Source organism: Microcaecilia unicolor, chromosome 11 (genome assembly GCF_901765095.1).
Source record: "Microcaecilia unicolor chromosome 11, aMicUni1.1, whole genome shotgun sequence".
Lineage (NCBI taxonomy): Eukaryota > Metazoa > Chordata > Amphibia > Gymnophiona > Siphonopidae > Microcaecilia > Microcaecilia unicolor.
Window position 1 is genome coordinate 194,061,381 of NC_044041.1, and position 16,534 is coordinate 194,077,914.

The window sequence follows — 16,534 nt, forward strand, 5'->3', positions numbered from 1 at the left end:
AGGGAAGAGGTTTGCTAGGAAAAAAAACAGTATATCAAAAAAATCCCCATTAGCATCAGTATTTCCTTATAATAATTATTCACTCTAAAGATTATTGTTTAAGAAACTACTGAAAATATTGAAAAACAAAGAAAAATTAGGAGGAATGTGGGTTGATCCATGACGAGGTGAACAGCACCATCATTATATTGAAAAATTATTTCTTGGATGGTTGCGCTGTTAAAAATTCTGAAGATCCCTGCTTATTTAATTTGATGGATTTATAAATAAGCACACTGTGAGAATATTAGATATACATAAAAGTGATTTGATATTAGGTGTTTGGGATAATCTGACTTTCAAAGCACAACCTGACATCTAAGGCTTGTGACATAGAGGCATATTTTGAAAATATGCGATTCATTTCTACTGGTGGTGATGGGGGGGGCCTCGCTTTTAAATCCTTAAGTGCTAGCAGAGGTAGAACACTTAACTGATCACAGGGTGCCAGCGTGACATTCAGGCTGTTCAGTTATTTAACTGTCAGTTCTTATTTTTTTCTATGAAGAAAAACAAAACAGGGAACGACCAAAGAAGCGCCAACCAAGGGATATTTGGGTGATTCTCTTCATAAAGACGGTTAATAAACCCCAATAAATAAATATTTATGAAAAATGTCACAATCAAAGATCAACTAAAAAAAACCCCACACTGTCCATAGGGATCTATAAAAACGATATCAAGACGACACAGTCCTGTGTTTCAGCACGCGGTGCGCCCGCCTTAAGAGTCTCAACTTCAGCTGGACTTGTAAATCTCTTGTACTGTTTGAAGACAGATATAAACACAACACCATCAACAACTCTGTTGAGCTGTTAAACCACAGTTCTGTGATCTTTTGGGGGGGTGGGTTTTGTTGCCAAAACGAATTGTTCTGCGGTTTCATTTTGGCCTCACAGCCCAACAGAGCGGGGGGGGGGGGGGGGGGGGGGGGCTGTTTGATGGTGGTGTGTTTATATCTGTCTTTAAACAGTACAAGAGATTTACAACTGCAGCTGAAGTTGAGACTCCTGAAGCAGATGCACTGTGAGGCATATCTTCAAAGCACTTAGCCTTCCAAAGTTCCATAGAAACCTGTGGAATTTTGGAAGGCTAAGTGCTTTGAAAATATGCCTCTGTGTGCCAAAACGCAGGATTGTGTCCAGTCTTGATATCATTTTTATATTTCAACGGTTTTTATTGATGTTGTACCACGTCAAACAAAACCAATAAAGTCAAACATTTTGTAAACATTCAGTCATGTCATAATTGTACATGTGCATCTAGTCTAACATCATCATCATTATTTTATATCCTTTCCTCCCCCTTCCCCCCCCCCCCAACCTCCCCTTTATTTTACTCCTTTACCTTTATCTACTTATTTCATGGTAATTATACTAGCAATATCTATTACAGGTCTTAACCGGTCCAAAATCCGGAGCCAATATCTGCTGGTTGTCTCACTATCTAGGACGTATCCAATTTGTTAAGCACTGCACTTCTAGCCTTGTGGGAGATATTTTGTAAATATTTAGACCATATATTAACAAAGATCTTTCTTTTCTTTGGGTTACCATAAGCCTCCCTGGCCTCCCAGAGCATTAGCTCATGGAACCTATTTCTCCAGTACCAAAAGGAGGGTGGCTCAGCCTGCAGCCAATGTCTGAGTATACATTTTTTCCCCACAAGAATAACTCCTGATTTTTGTCTCAGATCCCCTAAGCATTGCTTTTATTCAAAAGCACTCCCCTCCAGGAGGGAAGCAGTCTATGTCTCAATAGTTGTTCAAGATATTTCTGTAACATTTTCCAAAAGTGTTTTATTCGATCACATCGCCAAAATGCATGCAAAAAAGTGTTATTATCTCTATGACACTTAGGACATTGAGCATCAGATATCCATCCTGCTCTTACTGCTTGTGATTGTGATATGTACCCCCTGTGAATTATCTTGATATCATTTTTATAGATCCCTATGGCCTGTATGGTTTTTTTAGTTGATTGTTGTGACATTTTTAATAAATATCCTTTTGTTGGCAGATCTTGTGTTGTTTCCCTTTCTGTTTTTCATCATTTAGTTTTGCAAAGGGGCTACTTTGGGTTTTTATTTTTTTTTCTATTTCACATCTTATAATGGTGACATTTATGTATTTATTGGGGATGCATTCTCTGCCTTTGGAGTCATTTTACTAAGGCACGCTAACAAATTAGTGTGTGTTAAACATCATTCAGCCTATGGGTAAACCAAGGGGCTGTATGACATTTAGCACATGCTAAATCCGTTAGTGCAAAAAGGCCCCTTTATGAAAGGGATTCTCCCAAGGCGGTGTACAGCTTGATATATAGCTTAGATGTTATTCTTGTGCTATCACAACTCTCCCCTTCTGCCATTAGTGAGGCCTTGCAAAAAAAAAAAAACAACCCCAAAAACCTACTACCATCAGCAGACTGTCATACACTGCCTGGAAATGACAGCCTAAAACCCTACTGCTTGCAGCTCCTGGGGCACTTTGACACATGCCTACTACCTGCCAAAACTTGTTAATAATATGTAAATAGAATGCAGTACAATAAAGAAGTTGATTTATTATTAACACTATGATGATAAACTATTTTCCATGTTGTTTTTTTTGTGTCAAAATTATTGGGCTCTTTTTGATATGAGGTAGGCTACTTTTGGACTGGGGTTTTTTTTTTTTTTTTGCATGAATAGGGCTAGAAAATTTTGTAGCCCATCTGACAAATCCCCCCCCCCGCCCTCCCCAGTTCTCCCCATCTCATCTCTGTTCCTGGTCTGTAGCTCCTGTCTCCAATAGTGGCCAGTCCAGTTCACTTGAAGTATTTGACAGATCCCAATACAAAAGTCTGTTCCATATTGTTTACTCCCAAATCAGACACGTTAAGGAGCTACACATTTAATTTGTGTCTCATTGTAAACTTTACCAGATTAATGTAGGCCCTTTGTGATATGATATGAGCCAGCTGCTGCAGCTATGGTGAGAATACCTGTTACCCTCTCTCACCGAAATAGCTGTATATGTTGCAACATTTGCCAACTGTCCTGAAGCAGGCAGACATAAAGAGATGGGATTAGCATGTTAAGTAAGTTTTCTGTGATGAGGGAAGAAACCATGTGTGCACCTTGAGTTACTGCAAATTCTCAGTGTCATTTCACTCTGGAAAAAACAGGCAAGCCCTATAGCATAACATATATGTTAAATGCTGAAAGGAAGTTGTTGTCTAATACAAATAAATCTGTTCTATAGGTGCGGAAGATGCATGTCACAGTTTTGGGGTGAGAGAGACCTGGTTGCTATTTCCACTGACAGGGATAAAAGGGATGGGACAACTACCCTATGAGGAGAGGTTAAGACGGCTAGGACTCTTTAGCCTGGAGAAAAGGCGGCTTGAGGGGTGATATGATAGAGGTCTACAAAATAATGAGTGGGGTAGAGCGGACAGATGTGAAGCGTTTGTTTACACTTTCTAACAATAATAGAACCAGGGGACAAATCCCTCCTTTCAGTAACCTTCTCCACCACCGCCAACTCCAGGCTCCGCCCTTTCTGCCTCGCCTCACCCCATGCTTGGAATAAACTCCCTGAGCCCATACGCCAGGCCCCCTCCCTGCCCATCTTCAAATCCCTACTCAAAGCCCACCTCTTCAATGTCGCCTTTGGCACCTAACCACTTTACCTCTATTCAAGAAATCTAGACTGCCCCAACTTGTCATTTTGTCCGTTAGATTGTAAGCTCCTTTGAGCAGGGACTGTCCTTTTTTGTTAAACTGTACAGCGCTGCGTAACCCTAGTAGCGCTCTAGAAATGTCAAGTAGTAGTAGGACACAAGATGAAATTAGAATGTGGTAGGTTTAAAACGAATCGGAGAAAGTTTTTCTTTACTCAGCGCGTAGTTAGATTCTGGAACTCATTGCCGGAGAAGGTAGTGACGGCAGCTGGCCTTGCTGAGTTCAAAGGGGGTCTGGACAGATTCCTGAAGGAAAAGTCCATTGATCACTAGTACATTTTGGGTTTTTGCCAGGTTCTTGGGGCCTGGATTGGCCGCTGTCGGAGACAGAGTGCTGGGCTTGATGGACCTTTGGTCTTTTCACAGCGTGATTGTGCTTATGTGATAGGAATGGGGTTTTGGCAAGTATGGCACCTGCTGAAGGAGGATGAGACCGGGTGATTTATTCTGAGGTGCTGAGAGAACATTATGGGCTACAGATATTAGAGCCCTTTCAGTATCTGCAAGCATGTCATTATGTGGTAAGTTTGGTAGCTCAACGGAGGATGTAATTGGTGAAAAAATCACTGGCTGTATGAATTCAGCAAAGGAATTTGGAGATATGGATCAAGAATCCAGGCATTGTAGAAGGTAGCCCCTTTCTTTCCGAGCACTCTACCAAAACCCTCATCCACACCCTTGTCACCTCTCGTTTAGACTACTGCAAGCTGCTTCTTGCTGGCCTCCCACTTAGTCACCTCTCCAGTCGGTTCAAAACTCTGCTGCCCGTCTCGTCTTCCGCCAGGGTCGCTTTACTCATACTACCCCTCTCCTCAAGACCCTTCACTGGCTCCCTATCCGTTTTCGCATCCTGTTCAAACTTCTTCCACTAACCTATAAATGTACTCACTCTGCTGCTCCCCAGTATCTCTCCACACTCGTCCTTCCCTACACCCCTTCCCGTGCACTCCGCTCCATGGATAAATCCTTCTTATCTGTTCCCTTCTCCACTACTGCCAACTCCAGACTTCGCGCCTTCTGTCTCGCTGAGCCCCTACGTCTTGCCCCATCCTTGGCCACCTTTAAATCTAGACTGAAAGCCCACCTCTTTAACATTGCTTTTGACTCGTAACCACTCGCTTCCACCTACCCTCCTCTCTTCCTTCCCGTTCACATTAATTGATTTGATTATTTTTGTCTATTAGATTGTAAGCTCTTTGAGCAGGGACTGTCTTTCTTCTATGTTTGTGCAGCGCTGTATACGCCTTGTAGCGCTATAGAAATGCTAAATAGTAGTAGTAGTAGTAGTAGCTTTCGAGCATCCAGACCTGATGGTCAAAATAGATAATTACCTACAGCGTATGTATTTAATGTCAGAATTACCTTTTCCGGTGTTTGAGGCTTTGGAATGGCTGTTCAAAGCTTGTTATGAGAGATGGACCTGTTGTGTCTGTTTTTGTTCAGTGCTTAAGAATACTGCAGATTTCAGGTGGACAGAAGATATCTGGTTGGAAGGCACAATGATGTCATTTTTACTTTGAAACTGTCTTCCACTGTACAGGAAATAGACCTTTGATTTTTTTTTTCTCCTTTTCTGCAGAATTCACAAGAAGCGATGAGGAAAGTGTGCCAAGATGTCTGAAAAACACAAATCTGTAGCCTTTGGACAAGTGGTGATCGGACCACCTGGCTCGGGGAAGACCACCTACTGTCTGGGCATGCAGGAATTCTTGTCTAAACTGGGGCGCAAGGTGGCAGTTGTGAACCTTGACCCAGCCAATGAGGGACCTCCTTATGACTCTGCCATTGATATCTCCGAGTTGGTCACCTTGGCAGATGTGATGGACGCTTTGAAGCTGGGTCCAAATGGTGGGCTTATCTATTGCATGGAGTATTTGGAGGCCAACTTTGACTGGCTGCAGGAAAAACTGAGCAAGTTCAAGGATCATTACTTCCTCTTCGACTGCCCAGGGCAGGTGGAGCTCTACACTCACCAGGCTTCGCTGAAAAACATCTTTGCACAGCTGAGCAGATGGAACTTTCGGGTGTGTCCTCTTGCTGTTCTTAAAAGAGGATTCAGAGAGGGTTGTGTAACTGTATTGAGGAGTAACGCAGTATTATTACAGTGTAGTAAAGTATCCACAAAGGAGAAAACATACTCAGAGGCAGAATCTGTGTTGATAGGTTTAGAAAGGTGATGTACTGTTGCCAGTATTTAATGTTTACACAGTTCAGTTTGTGTAACCTTTATGACAGTTTGACCTGGACACTAAGATATTACTCATATTCATACTAAAAGTACCAGGTAAACTTGAATGTGCACAGAATAGAACGTGTCTTGGTTCAACACCTTATCCAAATTATGTCATGGCTGGTAGCTATAATATACTGGTGTATTGATTCAGTGCTAACTTAGAGGGTAGCACTTCTTTTGCTGAGACCTAGGTAGTAACCTGGGTCTGGTGCAGAAATATTATAAGAACATAAGCGTTGCCATACTGGAATAGACTGAAGGTCCATCAAGCCCAGCATCCTGTTTCCAACAGTGGCCAATCCAGGTTACAAGTACTTGGCAAGATCCCAAAACAGTACAATACATTTTATGCTGCTTATCCTAGAAATAAGCAGTGGATTTTCCCCAAGTCCATCCTAATAATGGCTTATGGACTTTTCTTTAGGGAAGCTATCGAAACCTTTTTTAAACCCCTCTAAGCTAACTGCTTTTACTACATTCTCTGGCAACAAATTCCAGAGTTTAATTACATGTTGAGCGAAGAAATATTTTCTCTGATTCGTTTTAAATTTACTACTTGTAGCTTCATTGCGTGCCCCCCCTAGTCCTAGTATTTTTGGAAAGAATAAACAAACCATATGTACCCGTTCCACTCCACTCAAATATTTTGTAGCCCTCTAGCATATCTCCCCTCAGCCGTCTTTCCTCCAAACTGAAGAGCCCTAGCTGCTTTAACCTTTCCTCGTAGGTAAGTCGTCCCATCCCCTTTATCATTTTTGTCACCCTTCTCTGTATCTTTTCTAATTCCACTATATCTTTTTTGAGATGCGCTGACCAGAATTGCACACAGTATTCGAGGTGACGTCACACCATGGAGCGATACAAAGGCATTATAACATCCTTTACTAATACTACCTAACATTCTACTGGCTTTCTTAGCCACCGCCACACACTGAGCAGAGGGTTTCAACGTATCATCAACGATGACACCTAGATCTCTTTCCTGGTTGGTGACTCCTAGTCTGGAACTTTCCATTACATAGCTATAGTTCGGGTTCCTCTTTCCCACATGCATCACTTTGCACTTGATTACATTAAACGTCATCTGCCATTTTGGATGCCCAGTCTCATAAGGTCCTCTTGGTTTTCTTTCACAATCCTCTTGCGATTTTACAACTTTGAGTAACTTTGTGTCATCAGCAAATTTAATTACCTCACTAGTTACTCCCATCTCTAGGTCATTTATAAATATGTTAAAAAGCAGCGGTCCCAGCACAGAACCCTGGAGAACCCCACTATCTACCCTTCTCCATTGAGGATACTGACCATTTAACCCCACTCTCTGTGTTCTATCCTTTAACCAGTTTTTAATCCACAATAGAACACTACCTCCTATCCCATGACTCTCCAATTTCCTCTGGAGTCTTTCATGAGGTACTTTGTCAGACGCCTTTTGAAAATCCAGATACACAATATCAACCGGCTCACCTTTATCCACATGTTTGTTCACCCCTTCAAAGAAATGTAATAGGTGAGACAAGATTTCCCTTCACTAAATCCACGTTGACTTTGTCTCATTAATCCATGCTTTTGAATATGCTCTGTAATTTTGTTCTTTATAATAGTCTCTACCATTTTGCCCAGCACCGACATCAAGCTCACTGGTCTATAATTTCCCGGATTACCTCTGGAACCTTTTTTAAAAATCGGCGTTACATTGGGCACCCTCCAATCTTCGTACTGTGCTTGATTTTAAAGATAAAGTACATATTACTAACAATAGTTCTGCAAGTTTATTTTTCAATTCAGTCAGTACTCTGTGATGAATACCATCTGGTCCAGGCAATTTGCTGCTCTTCAGTTTGTCAAATTACACCATTACATCTCCCAGGTCTATAGAGATTTCATTCAGTTTCTTTGACTTACCAGCTTTGAATACCATTTTTGACACTGGTATCTCTCCCAAATCTTCCTCGGTGAAGACCGAAGCAAAGAATTCATTTAATCTCTCCACTATGACTTTGTCTTCCCTGAGTGCCCCTTTTACCCCTCGGTCATCTAGCGGTGCAGCTGATTCTTTTGCCAGCTTCTTGCTTTTAATATACCATAAAAAAAATTTTTTTACTATGTGTTTTTACCTTCAACGCAATCTTTTTTTCAAAGTCCTCATCAGCGCTTTACATTTCACTCGCCATTCCTTATGCCGTTTCTTATTCTTATTATTTTCAGTTGGATAATTCTTCCATATTCTGAAGGATTTTCTTTTAGCTCTAATAGCTTCCCTCACCTCACTTTTTAACCATGCCGGCCGTCGTTTGGTCTTCCGTCCTCCTTTTTTTAATACGCGGAATATATTTGGCCTGGGCTTCCAGGATGATATTTTTGAACAGCATCCATTGCTGATACAAAATTTTCGACCTTCACGGCTGCTGTTCTTTTTAGATGTCCTAGGTCAGTGATGGCGAACCTATGGCACGCGTGCCAGAGAGGGCACGCAGAGCCCTCTCTGTTGGCACACGTGCCATTGCCTCAGCCAGAGTCGTACTGCCGCTATGAACTGCTGGCGCAATCACGCTAGCAGTTCAGAGTTGTGTCGGAAAGGAGGAGAGACCCACCGGAAGTTCGTTCCCTCCTCCCTTCGAGTTCCAGGCCCCCTCCCTTCGAATTTTAAAAGTCAGCTATTTTACCTCGCCGGGGTTAGGGTGGCAGCATGCAAGCTCGGCTCGGTGCTTAGTTCAGTTTTCCCTTCTCTCTCTCTCTCAGCTCTGGTCCCGCCCTTGCGGAAACAGGAAATGAGGGCGGGACCACAGCTGAGAGAGAGAGATAAGGGAAAACTGAACTAAGCACCGAGCCAAGCTTGCATGCTTTTTACCGCTGCTGCTGCCCTAAACCCGATGAGGTAAGATAGATGACTTTTTTAAAATTTGGAGGGAGGGGGCCTGGAACTGGGAGGGAGGGAGGGGGGGACCCTGGAACTGGGAGGGAGGTTAAATTGCCCTGTTGGCACTTTGCGATAAATAATTAGATTTTGGGTTGCTGTTTGGGCACTCGGTCTCTGAAAGGTTCGCCATCACTGTCCTAGGTGTACCTTCACCCTTTTCCAATCATCCCCAGTTTCAAGACAAATGGAGGGATGGAGCCTGGGGCCTGATCACTCCAACATCCCCTTTCACTGAATGATTCTATGATGATATAATTGGACATCATGCTTTTAAATATTTGTGTTTGTTGGTATCTGCAAACTAACGCGAAGTGTAAGTGACATAAATACATAAACCTTTCTACAGTATTGCTTACAAAAATATTTTTAAAAACCTGATCTTGGACAGATCCCTGTGGCATATCACTGGCAATGCCCATATCCTCCCAGTGAGCTTTATTCAGCGTTTGTCACCTCTCACTCAACCAGTTTCTAATGTCACTTGAGGGCCCTACACCAGGGGTGTTTAAGCTTACGTATAAGTTGTCTATGTAGAACTGGGTCAAAGGCCACATCTGCAGTCTCCCTCTGCAAATCTTCCCCCCCCCCCCCTTTTTGAATAGGTTGTTGCACACGAGCCTGACTGGTGTCGTCTTTTCTCGTTTCTGCATCACAGCTGGCAGCTGTGCATTTGGTGGATTCTCATTATTGCACAGACCCCGCCAAGTTCATCTCTGTACTCTGCACCTCTCTGTCCACCATGCTGCACGTGGAGCTTCCTCATGTTAACGTACTCTCCAAGATGGATCTGATTGAACAGTTTGGCAGACTGGGTAAGTAGAGGGCTGGGGAGCCGGAAAATTGCGGCAGTGTGTGCATGGCTATGAGTGGCTACTTTGGGGAGGGCTGGTGAATGCCAGTCCGGTTGGATTTTCAGGATATTCACAATAAAACAGGCACGAGAGAGATTTGCATGCACTGCCTCCATGTGAATCTGTTTCATGCATATTCATTATAGATATCCTGAATACCAGACAGGCTTAGTGTTCCGAGGACTGGGTTGTGAACCAGTGCCCTAGATGAGGAAGTGAATTTACTTTTGTCTTCTTCCCATTACATATACTTGGACATGTGTGGCTTTTGAATACCTTCCTACTACTACTACTACTACTATTTAGCATTTCTATAGCGCTACAAGGCGTACACAGCGCTGCACAAACATAGAAGAAAGACAGTCCCTGCTCAAAGAGCTATGTAATAAAAGTGAGCCAAGTATAGGACAATCAAGCCATTGTGACATCACTGATGAGGTTGGCTCTTATTGGTGGCCTGAGGCATTATGACATCACAATATTAGCTCTGGTTACAAGAGACTACTACTATTTAGCATTTCTATAGCGCTACAAGGCATACGCAGCGCTGCACAAACATAGAAGAAAGACAGTCCCTGCTCAAAGAGCTTACAATCTAATAGACAAAAAATAAAGTAAGCAAATCAAATCAATTAATGTGTACAGGAAGGAGGAGGGTAGGTGGAGGCAGGTGGTTACAAGTGGTTACGAGTCAAAAGCAATGTTAAAGAGGTGGGCTTTCAGTCTAGATTTAAAGGTGGCCAAGGATGGGGCAAGAGGTAGGGGCTCAGGAAGTTTATTCCAGGCGTAGGGTGCAGCGAGACAGAAGGCGCGAAGTCTGGAGTTGGCAGTAGTGGAGAAGGGAACAGATAAGAAGGATTTATCCATGGAGCGGAGTGCACGGGAAGGGGTGTAGGGAAGGACGAGTGTGGAGAGATACTGGGGAGTAGCAGAGTGAGTACATTTATAGGTTAGTAGAAGAAGTTTGAACAGGATGCAAAAACGGATAGGGAGCCAGTGAAGGGACTTGAGGAGAGGGGTAGTATGAGTAAAGCGACCCTGGCGGAAGACGAGACGGGCAGCAGAGTTTTGAACCGAGGGGAGAGGTGACTAAGTGGGAGGCCAGCAAGAAGCAGATTGCAGTAGTCTAAACGAGAGGTGACAAGGGTGTGGATGAGGGTTCTGGTAGAGTACTCGGAAAGAAAGGGGCGGATTTTACGGATGTTGTAAAGAAAGAAACGACAGGTCTTGGCGATCTGCTGGATATGAGCAGAGAAGGAGAGAGAAGAGTCAAAGATGACCCCAAGGTTTCGAGCTGAGGAGACAGGGAGAATGAGAGAGCCATCAACAGAAATAGAAAACGGGGGGAGTGGGGAGGTGGGTTTGGGGGGAAAAATGAGAAGCTCCCCCATCAGTTGCAGTCTTTCTGATGTAGATAAATAATGGTAATAATCTTTACTGTATTAAAGTAATGCAGAGGAAAAAAGCAAAGTGTGAAAATTCAAGATTAAATTGAAATTAAATCAAAGTGAATTTCACATACCAACCATAAACAAATAGTCCAGCTGTAAACTGTTCAGTTATTGTTTTCCGATACATTTTTATATTTTGAAGCCACACGGAAGCTGCAGGGTTTAGATGTCTGTCCTGCGAAGCAAGGTATCCTGTTGGGACCCCTGAGGAGGAGGCAGCTTATTGGCTTATGAAGCTCCATTGGGTAACCAGCTTGACTCTCGTAGCAGCGCTGGATTTTCATTGGTTGGATGCAAGATAGGTGCCATGTATTATATATATTTTTTAATTCATTAAATTGAATATAAAAATGTATTGAAAAACAATCATTGAAAAGTTTATGGCTGGACTATTTATTTTAGGATCTGTGATGACTGGTGTGTGAAAATCGCTTTGATTTCATTTCAATTTAATCTTGAGTTTTCACACTTTGATGAGGTCCTTTTTTTCCACATTAGTTTAATACAGTGAAGCTTCGGGGATATTGGGGTGATTACTATTTATCTGTATCGTTTTTCATGTGCTTAGTACCCCCTGCCACTCAGAGATCTGTGAAAAAGATGCCTGTTAGCCAGCATATGCATCCCATGCTAATCAGCTCCTCCTCTCCGTGCAGCCTTTAATCTGGACTTTTATACAGAGGTGATGGATCTCTCTTATCTGTTGGATCATTTGGCCTCAGACCCTTTCTTCCAGCATTATCGTCGTCTCAATGAAAAGTTGGTGGAAGTGATTGAGGATTACAGCCTGGTCTCCTTTGTGCCCCTCAATGTGCAGGTAACGGAAGAGTTTCCTAAGAGGGAGAGAAGCCTTGTAAACTGTAGAAAAACTTGGTTTAGGCAACGTTGTACGCATGACATAGGAGCCAACGTTTTAGAATGATTGTGAGTGCTGAAGCCATCACAAATTACCCCTCCTTGGACAAAGTAAAGGCAAATGGGGGGTTCTGAGGCATCCACAGAGCTGGCACCTATGATCTGTGGATACTCACTCCGAGTATTACATTTAAAGCTTCAGGTCTTAGGTGGTTTTTTTTCCTCTCAGCTAATTTGGGGTTCTCTCGGGGTCATTGTGTGTTGGTGTATTTGTGCCACGGGTACTATTGCTGGATAACTCTTTGTTGGAGTGGAGGAGTGGCCTAGTGGTAGAGCACCGGTCTTGCAATCCAGAGGTGGCCAGTTCAAATTCCGCTGCTGCTCCTTGTGATCTTGGGCAAGTCACTTAACCCTCCATTGCCTCAGGTACAAACTTAGATTGTGAGCCCTCCTGGGACAGAGAAATAGCCAGAGTCCCTGAATGTAACTCACCTTGAGATTCTACATGGAATGTTGCTACTATAGGAGATTCTACATAGAATGTTAATGTTGCTATTCCACTAGCAACATTCCATGTAGAAGCCTGCCCTTGCAGATCAGCAATGCGGCCGCGCAGGCTTCTGTTTCTGTTTCTGATAAAAAAGGTATCATCTTATTTTCTTTTCCATGTTTTATTTTGTTTGATTTCTATTGATAACCTTAAGAGTGGACTAACACGGCTACCACACTCCTCTACTTAACATCTTTAAAAAATGGTTAAGTATTTTCAAAACACCCAAGTCCTGAATCCATCTTTAACATGTTCAGCAAGAGTCATTATCATACTAGTGTAAATTCAATATCATTCCACACATATACCCAGATTTCAGTGAAAATGAACTAAACTAGATCTTACCTTATAATGGAGGCCTTCATCGTACAATATAATAATTCTTCTTCGGGGGTTCTCATGACAACCAGAAAAAAAAAGGAATGTTTCTTGACCGATGACTGGTACATATCTCTGTCAGTTATATGTTACAGAAGGTTAAGTGTGCCTGATTTCCTTATAATCTTTATAATTCTATGGCATTTATTTAGGGCACACCTTTTCTGGCCTTTTTTTGTATTGATTGTTACACACCCATGCACAGTACCGAGTAACCTACTTTGTCCTGCTGCTTGCTTGAAAACTTAACGTAAACCGTCTTTTCACCTTCTACCCTTTTTCGCCCTTTCAGGATAAAGAGAGTATGCGACGGGTGATCAAAGCAGTTGATAAAGCCAATGGCTACTGCTTCGGAGAACCAGAGCAGAGGAGTCTGGAGGCCATGATGTCAGCAGCAGTGGGGGCAGACTTCCAGTTCACTTCGTATCCTTTGCTATGTCTACCTAACGCACATCGGGACCTGTCACACAAGCACTAGAGGAGGGAGGTTGCCAATACTACCTAAAAAAGGTTTCTGTCTCATGATCCATTTGTCTTACACTGAGGAAGGGGGAAATTCACTAACTGTCGAATTCTCAGTGGTTTGTTTTGGGTAAATTTTAGATGCCATCTGGATGCTTGAAACTCCCTTTCCTTCCTCACTAGATCCAGCGATAAGGATCTTTCAAGTTTAACTCCCTGTTCATAAGTACATAAGTGTTGCCATACTGGGACAGACCAAAGGTCCATCAAGCCCAGTATCCTGTTTCCAACAGTGGCCACTCCAGGTCACAAGTACCTGACAGAAACCCAAAGAGTAGCAACATTCCATGTAGAACCCCAAAGAGTAGCAAGATTCTAGAATTCTAAAGAATAACAAGATTCCATGCAGAATTTCAAAGTGTAGCAACATTCCATGTAGAACCCCAAAGAGCAGCAAAATTCCATTCAGAATCCCAAATACATAAGTATTGCCATACTGGGACAGACCAAAGGTCCATCAAGCCCAGCATCCTGTTTCTGTGACCAATCCAGGTCACAAATACCTGACAAGATCCCAAAACAGCTCAATACATTTAATGCTGCTTATCCCAGAAATAAACAATTGTGCCTGTGCTCTGTCGAGCATCAAAATATAACAAAATGTTTAAACACACATGAATACAAGTGTATTGCTTCTTCAGCTTATTGAGAGTGGAGTAGTCTCATATGTAACACACGATAAAGATTATTTGATTTTTCACCCAATGACTGGGTGTATTATCTGTGTGTATTGTCTAATCATTGACCCAGTCATTGGGTGAAAAATCAAATAATCTTTATCGTGTGTTACATATGAGACTACTCCACTCTCAATAAGCAATACACTTGTATTCATGTGTGTTTAAACATTTTGTTATATCCCAGAAATAAGCAGTGGATTTTCCCCAAGTCAATTTCATTTTGCATGGCTTACTCCTGTCTTCAGGAGACTTTGTCTTGGGGGTGGGGTTGACAGCATTGAGCTTCAGGGAAGGTGTTTCGGTGTAACATTTATTCTCCAAGGACAAGCAGGCTTGCTTATTCTCAGAAGTGGGCAGACGTCGCAGTGCATATCGGCGTCTACCCACTTTTGAGAATAAGAAGCCTGCTGTCCTCGGAAAATACCTGCTACAGGTAAGTATCTTTGCTATTCTGCTGTCATCTCGGTGTTTTCTGGGAATTGTAGTCTTCCTGTTCTTTCTGCATATACAGAGAACTACAAGTCTCGGTGCCGTGGGTCTTTCTGCTATTCTTAATTATACCTTCCTCGTCCTTGCTAGTGCTGAGGAAAATGGCATTCTGAGTGTGCAAGAGCACCTTGTTTCTGGGATTTTGGTCACTGCTGCAAATTGTCCTTAACTCCAGTCTGTGCAGAACCCTGGCTGTTCAGGAGAAGTATGTGCACGTTGAAGATCGGACTGTGGAGCAGGAAGCCATGCAGTTGTAATCGGCAGCTAACCCGATCCACTATGGTTCATGGGGTGGTAGTTCTCTTTATTCCAACATCTTCATTTATGGTGGGAAGTGGGCTGGCACATGCTAGATGTGTAATGCTATCCTAGTATCCCTTCCGCCCAGGGAGGAACTTCTTATCCATTGCTTGGCCCACTGGCGTTAAGCTCTCATGGTTGCTCTCCTGAGATTATGCAATTTACAATGGGAAGGGAAGCGTTCTGAATTATCTTATTTCAAAGGAAGGGAAGTCTGTGCTCAGCGGAAGCAGGTAATCCTCTGGATCAGAATCGGAGCAAGGGAACTGGACTTGTCACCACCTTCCTGCAGTAGCCGAAGAGAGGTGGAATGATAGCTTGGTTGATGAAACGAAACAAAAAGACAAACGAACAATAATCTCCACAGCCCCAAAGGATACCAGACACAGTGAAGGTGACGAATGACGCTAAAAGTAGACTTTGTTGGACAGGCAGAATCAAGACTGATCAAATATGTCTATTTTTACACCTTGGTGTACTGGGTTTAGTGTCATTTGACACCTTCGCTGTAGCTTGGTTGATGACACGTTTGCCCAAGAGAGCCACCTAAACCGACGTCCCTTACACTGTTTAAGTTACGGGATGCTCCCTTCCTGCAGATGTCCTAAAAGCCTCTGATTGCTTAGATTATGTATAACAGGCACCAAAAATAACGTGACAAAAACAGGAAAATCCATAATTCTGGTCTTCTGTGTATGTGAGGGAGAAAATGGTTTTATAGTTAATTATTTTTTCATGTAAAAAAAAAAATTGTAAAGCCTGCTGTATCTCTCTGTTTTCTTGCTATTGCAAATAACGTAATCGATGTGGGATCCATTTAATGCAGCTGTTGTAGGTGAGGTTCAGGAGATGAGGGGGTGGGTGTTCTGGTCCTTGTACTGCCATAGGGCCGAACGGTGGGGGAAGGGTGAGCCCTAGTTGCTTTGGCTGGGTGGCAGAGCCGGGGATTCTGAGTGGGGATGGACTTAAAGGGGCCAGTGTACTCAAGATGAAAACAATGTCTCACTTGGGTATCAGAATTTCTTCATTAGCACAAGCACACAGAAATCAGAGAGTAACGAGCCTAGCAAGTGTGTGATCATCAAACAGCAGCAGGCTGTGGCCGGCATGTGCTCTGAAAGCAATAACCACCCTGGCAACTCTTGGTAAACAGGCTCAGGGCCAGGCTAGTAATTACATTGCGACTGTGAATTCTTTCTTTCTTCCACTGTTGGGTATTAGTTAACTTTCTGCTGGCAGGGACCAACTCTGAAATCATTTTACCCTTTGCTGCTCCGAAGAGATTTACGGAATTATCCCAGTTCCCCTTTTTAGTCTCTGTTCGATGTGACAGCAAGACTTCAGTGATGGTAAAATGTTCCTGTCCGTTGCAGGTTGTGTGTTCGTGTTTTCCCTCGAGTCTTTTGAATGGTTAGACCTAACCGCACAAAACCTCAGGCCCTATTAATTTCAGTGGGGTCTGGTTACCAAGTGTAGAACTCCCAACCTTGCACATTAATTCACATCAGGAATTGAGGCCTTTGAGTGGCAAAGGACATCGG

At 42.9% G+C, this 16,534-nt stretch overlaps 2 protein-coding genes across 3 annotated transcripts in view; both read left to right on the top strand.

Annotated features, from left to right (window-relative positions):
* Positions 1-5,948, top strand: part of GPATCH3 (G-patch domain containing 3) — a 22,884-nt gene extending 16,936 nt beyond the window's left edge. Inside the window, exon 8 of the transcript XR_003943780.1 lies at positions 5,938-5,948. The gene's annotated coding sequence lies outside the window, so the exon portion shown is untranslated. The remainder of the gene's footprint in view (positions 1-5,937) is intronic.
* The window catches only part of GPN2 (GPN-loop GTPase 2), a 16,611-nt gene extending 858 nt beyond the window's left edge, over positions 1-15,753 (top strand). For both annotated transcript variants that reach the window (XM_030218450.1, XM_030218449.1), the window contains exons 2-6: positions 5,344-5,788; positions 9,573-9,729; positions 11,876-12,036; positions 13,295-13,425; positions 14,878-15,753. In XM_030218450.1, coding sequence (XP_030074310.1) covers positions 5,378-5,788; positions 9,573-9,729; positions 11,876-12,036; positions 13,295-13,425; positions 14,878-14,950 — 933 coding nt within the window. In that variant the 5' untranslated portion in view covers positions 5,344-5,377 and the 3' untranslated portion in view covers positions 14,951-15,753. The remainder of the gene's footprint in view (positions 1-5,343; positions 5,789-9,572; positions 9,730-11,875; positions 12,037-13,294; positions 13,426-14,877) is intronic.
* Positions 15,754-16,534: the final 781 nt, after the last annotated feature.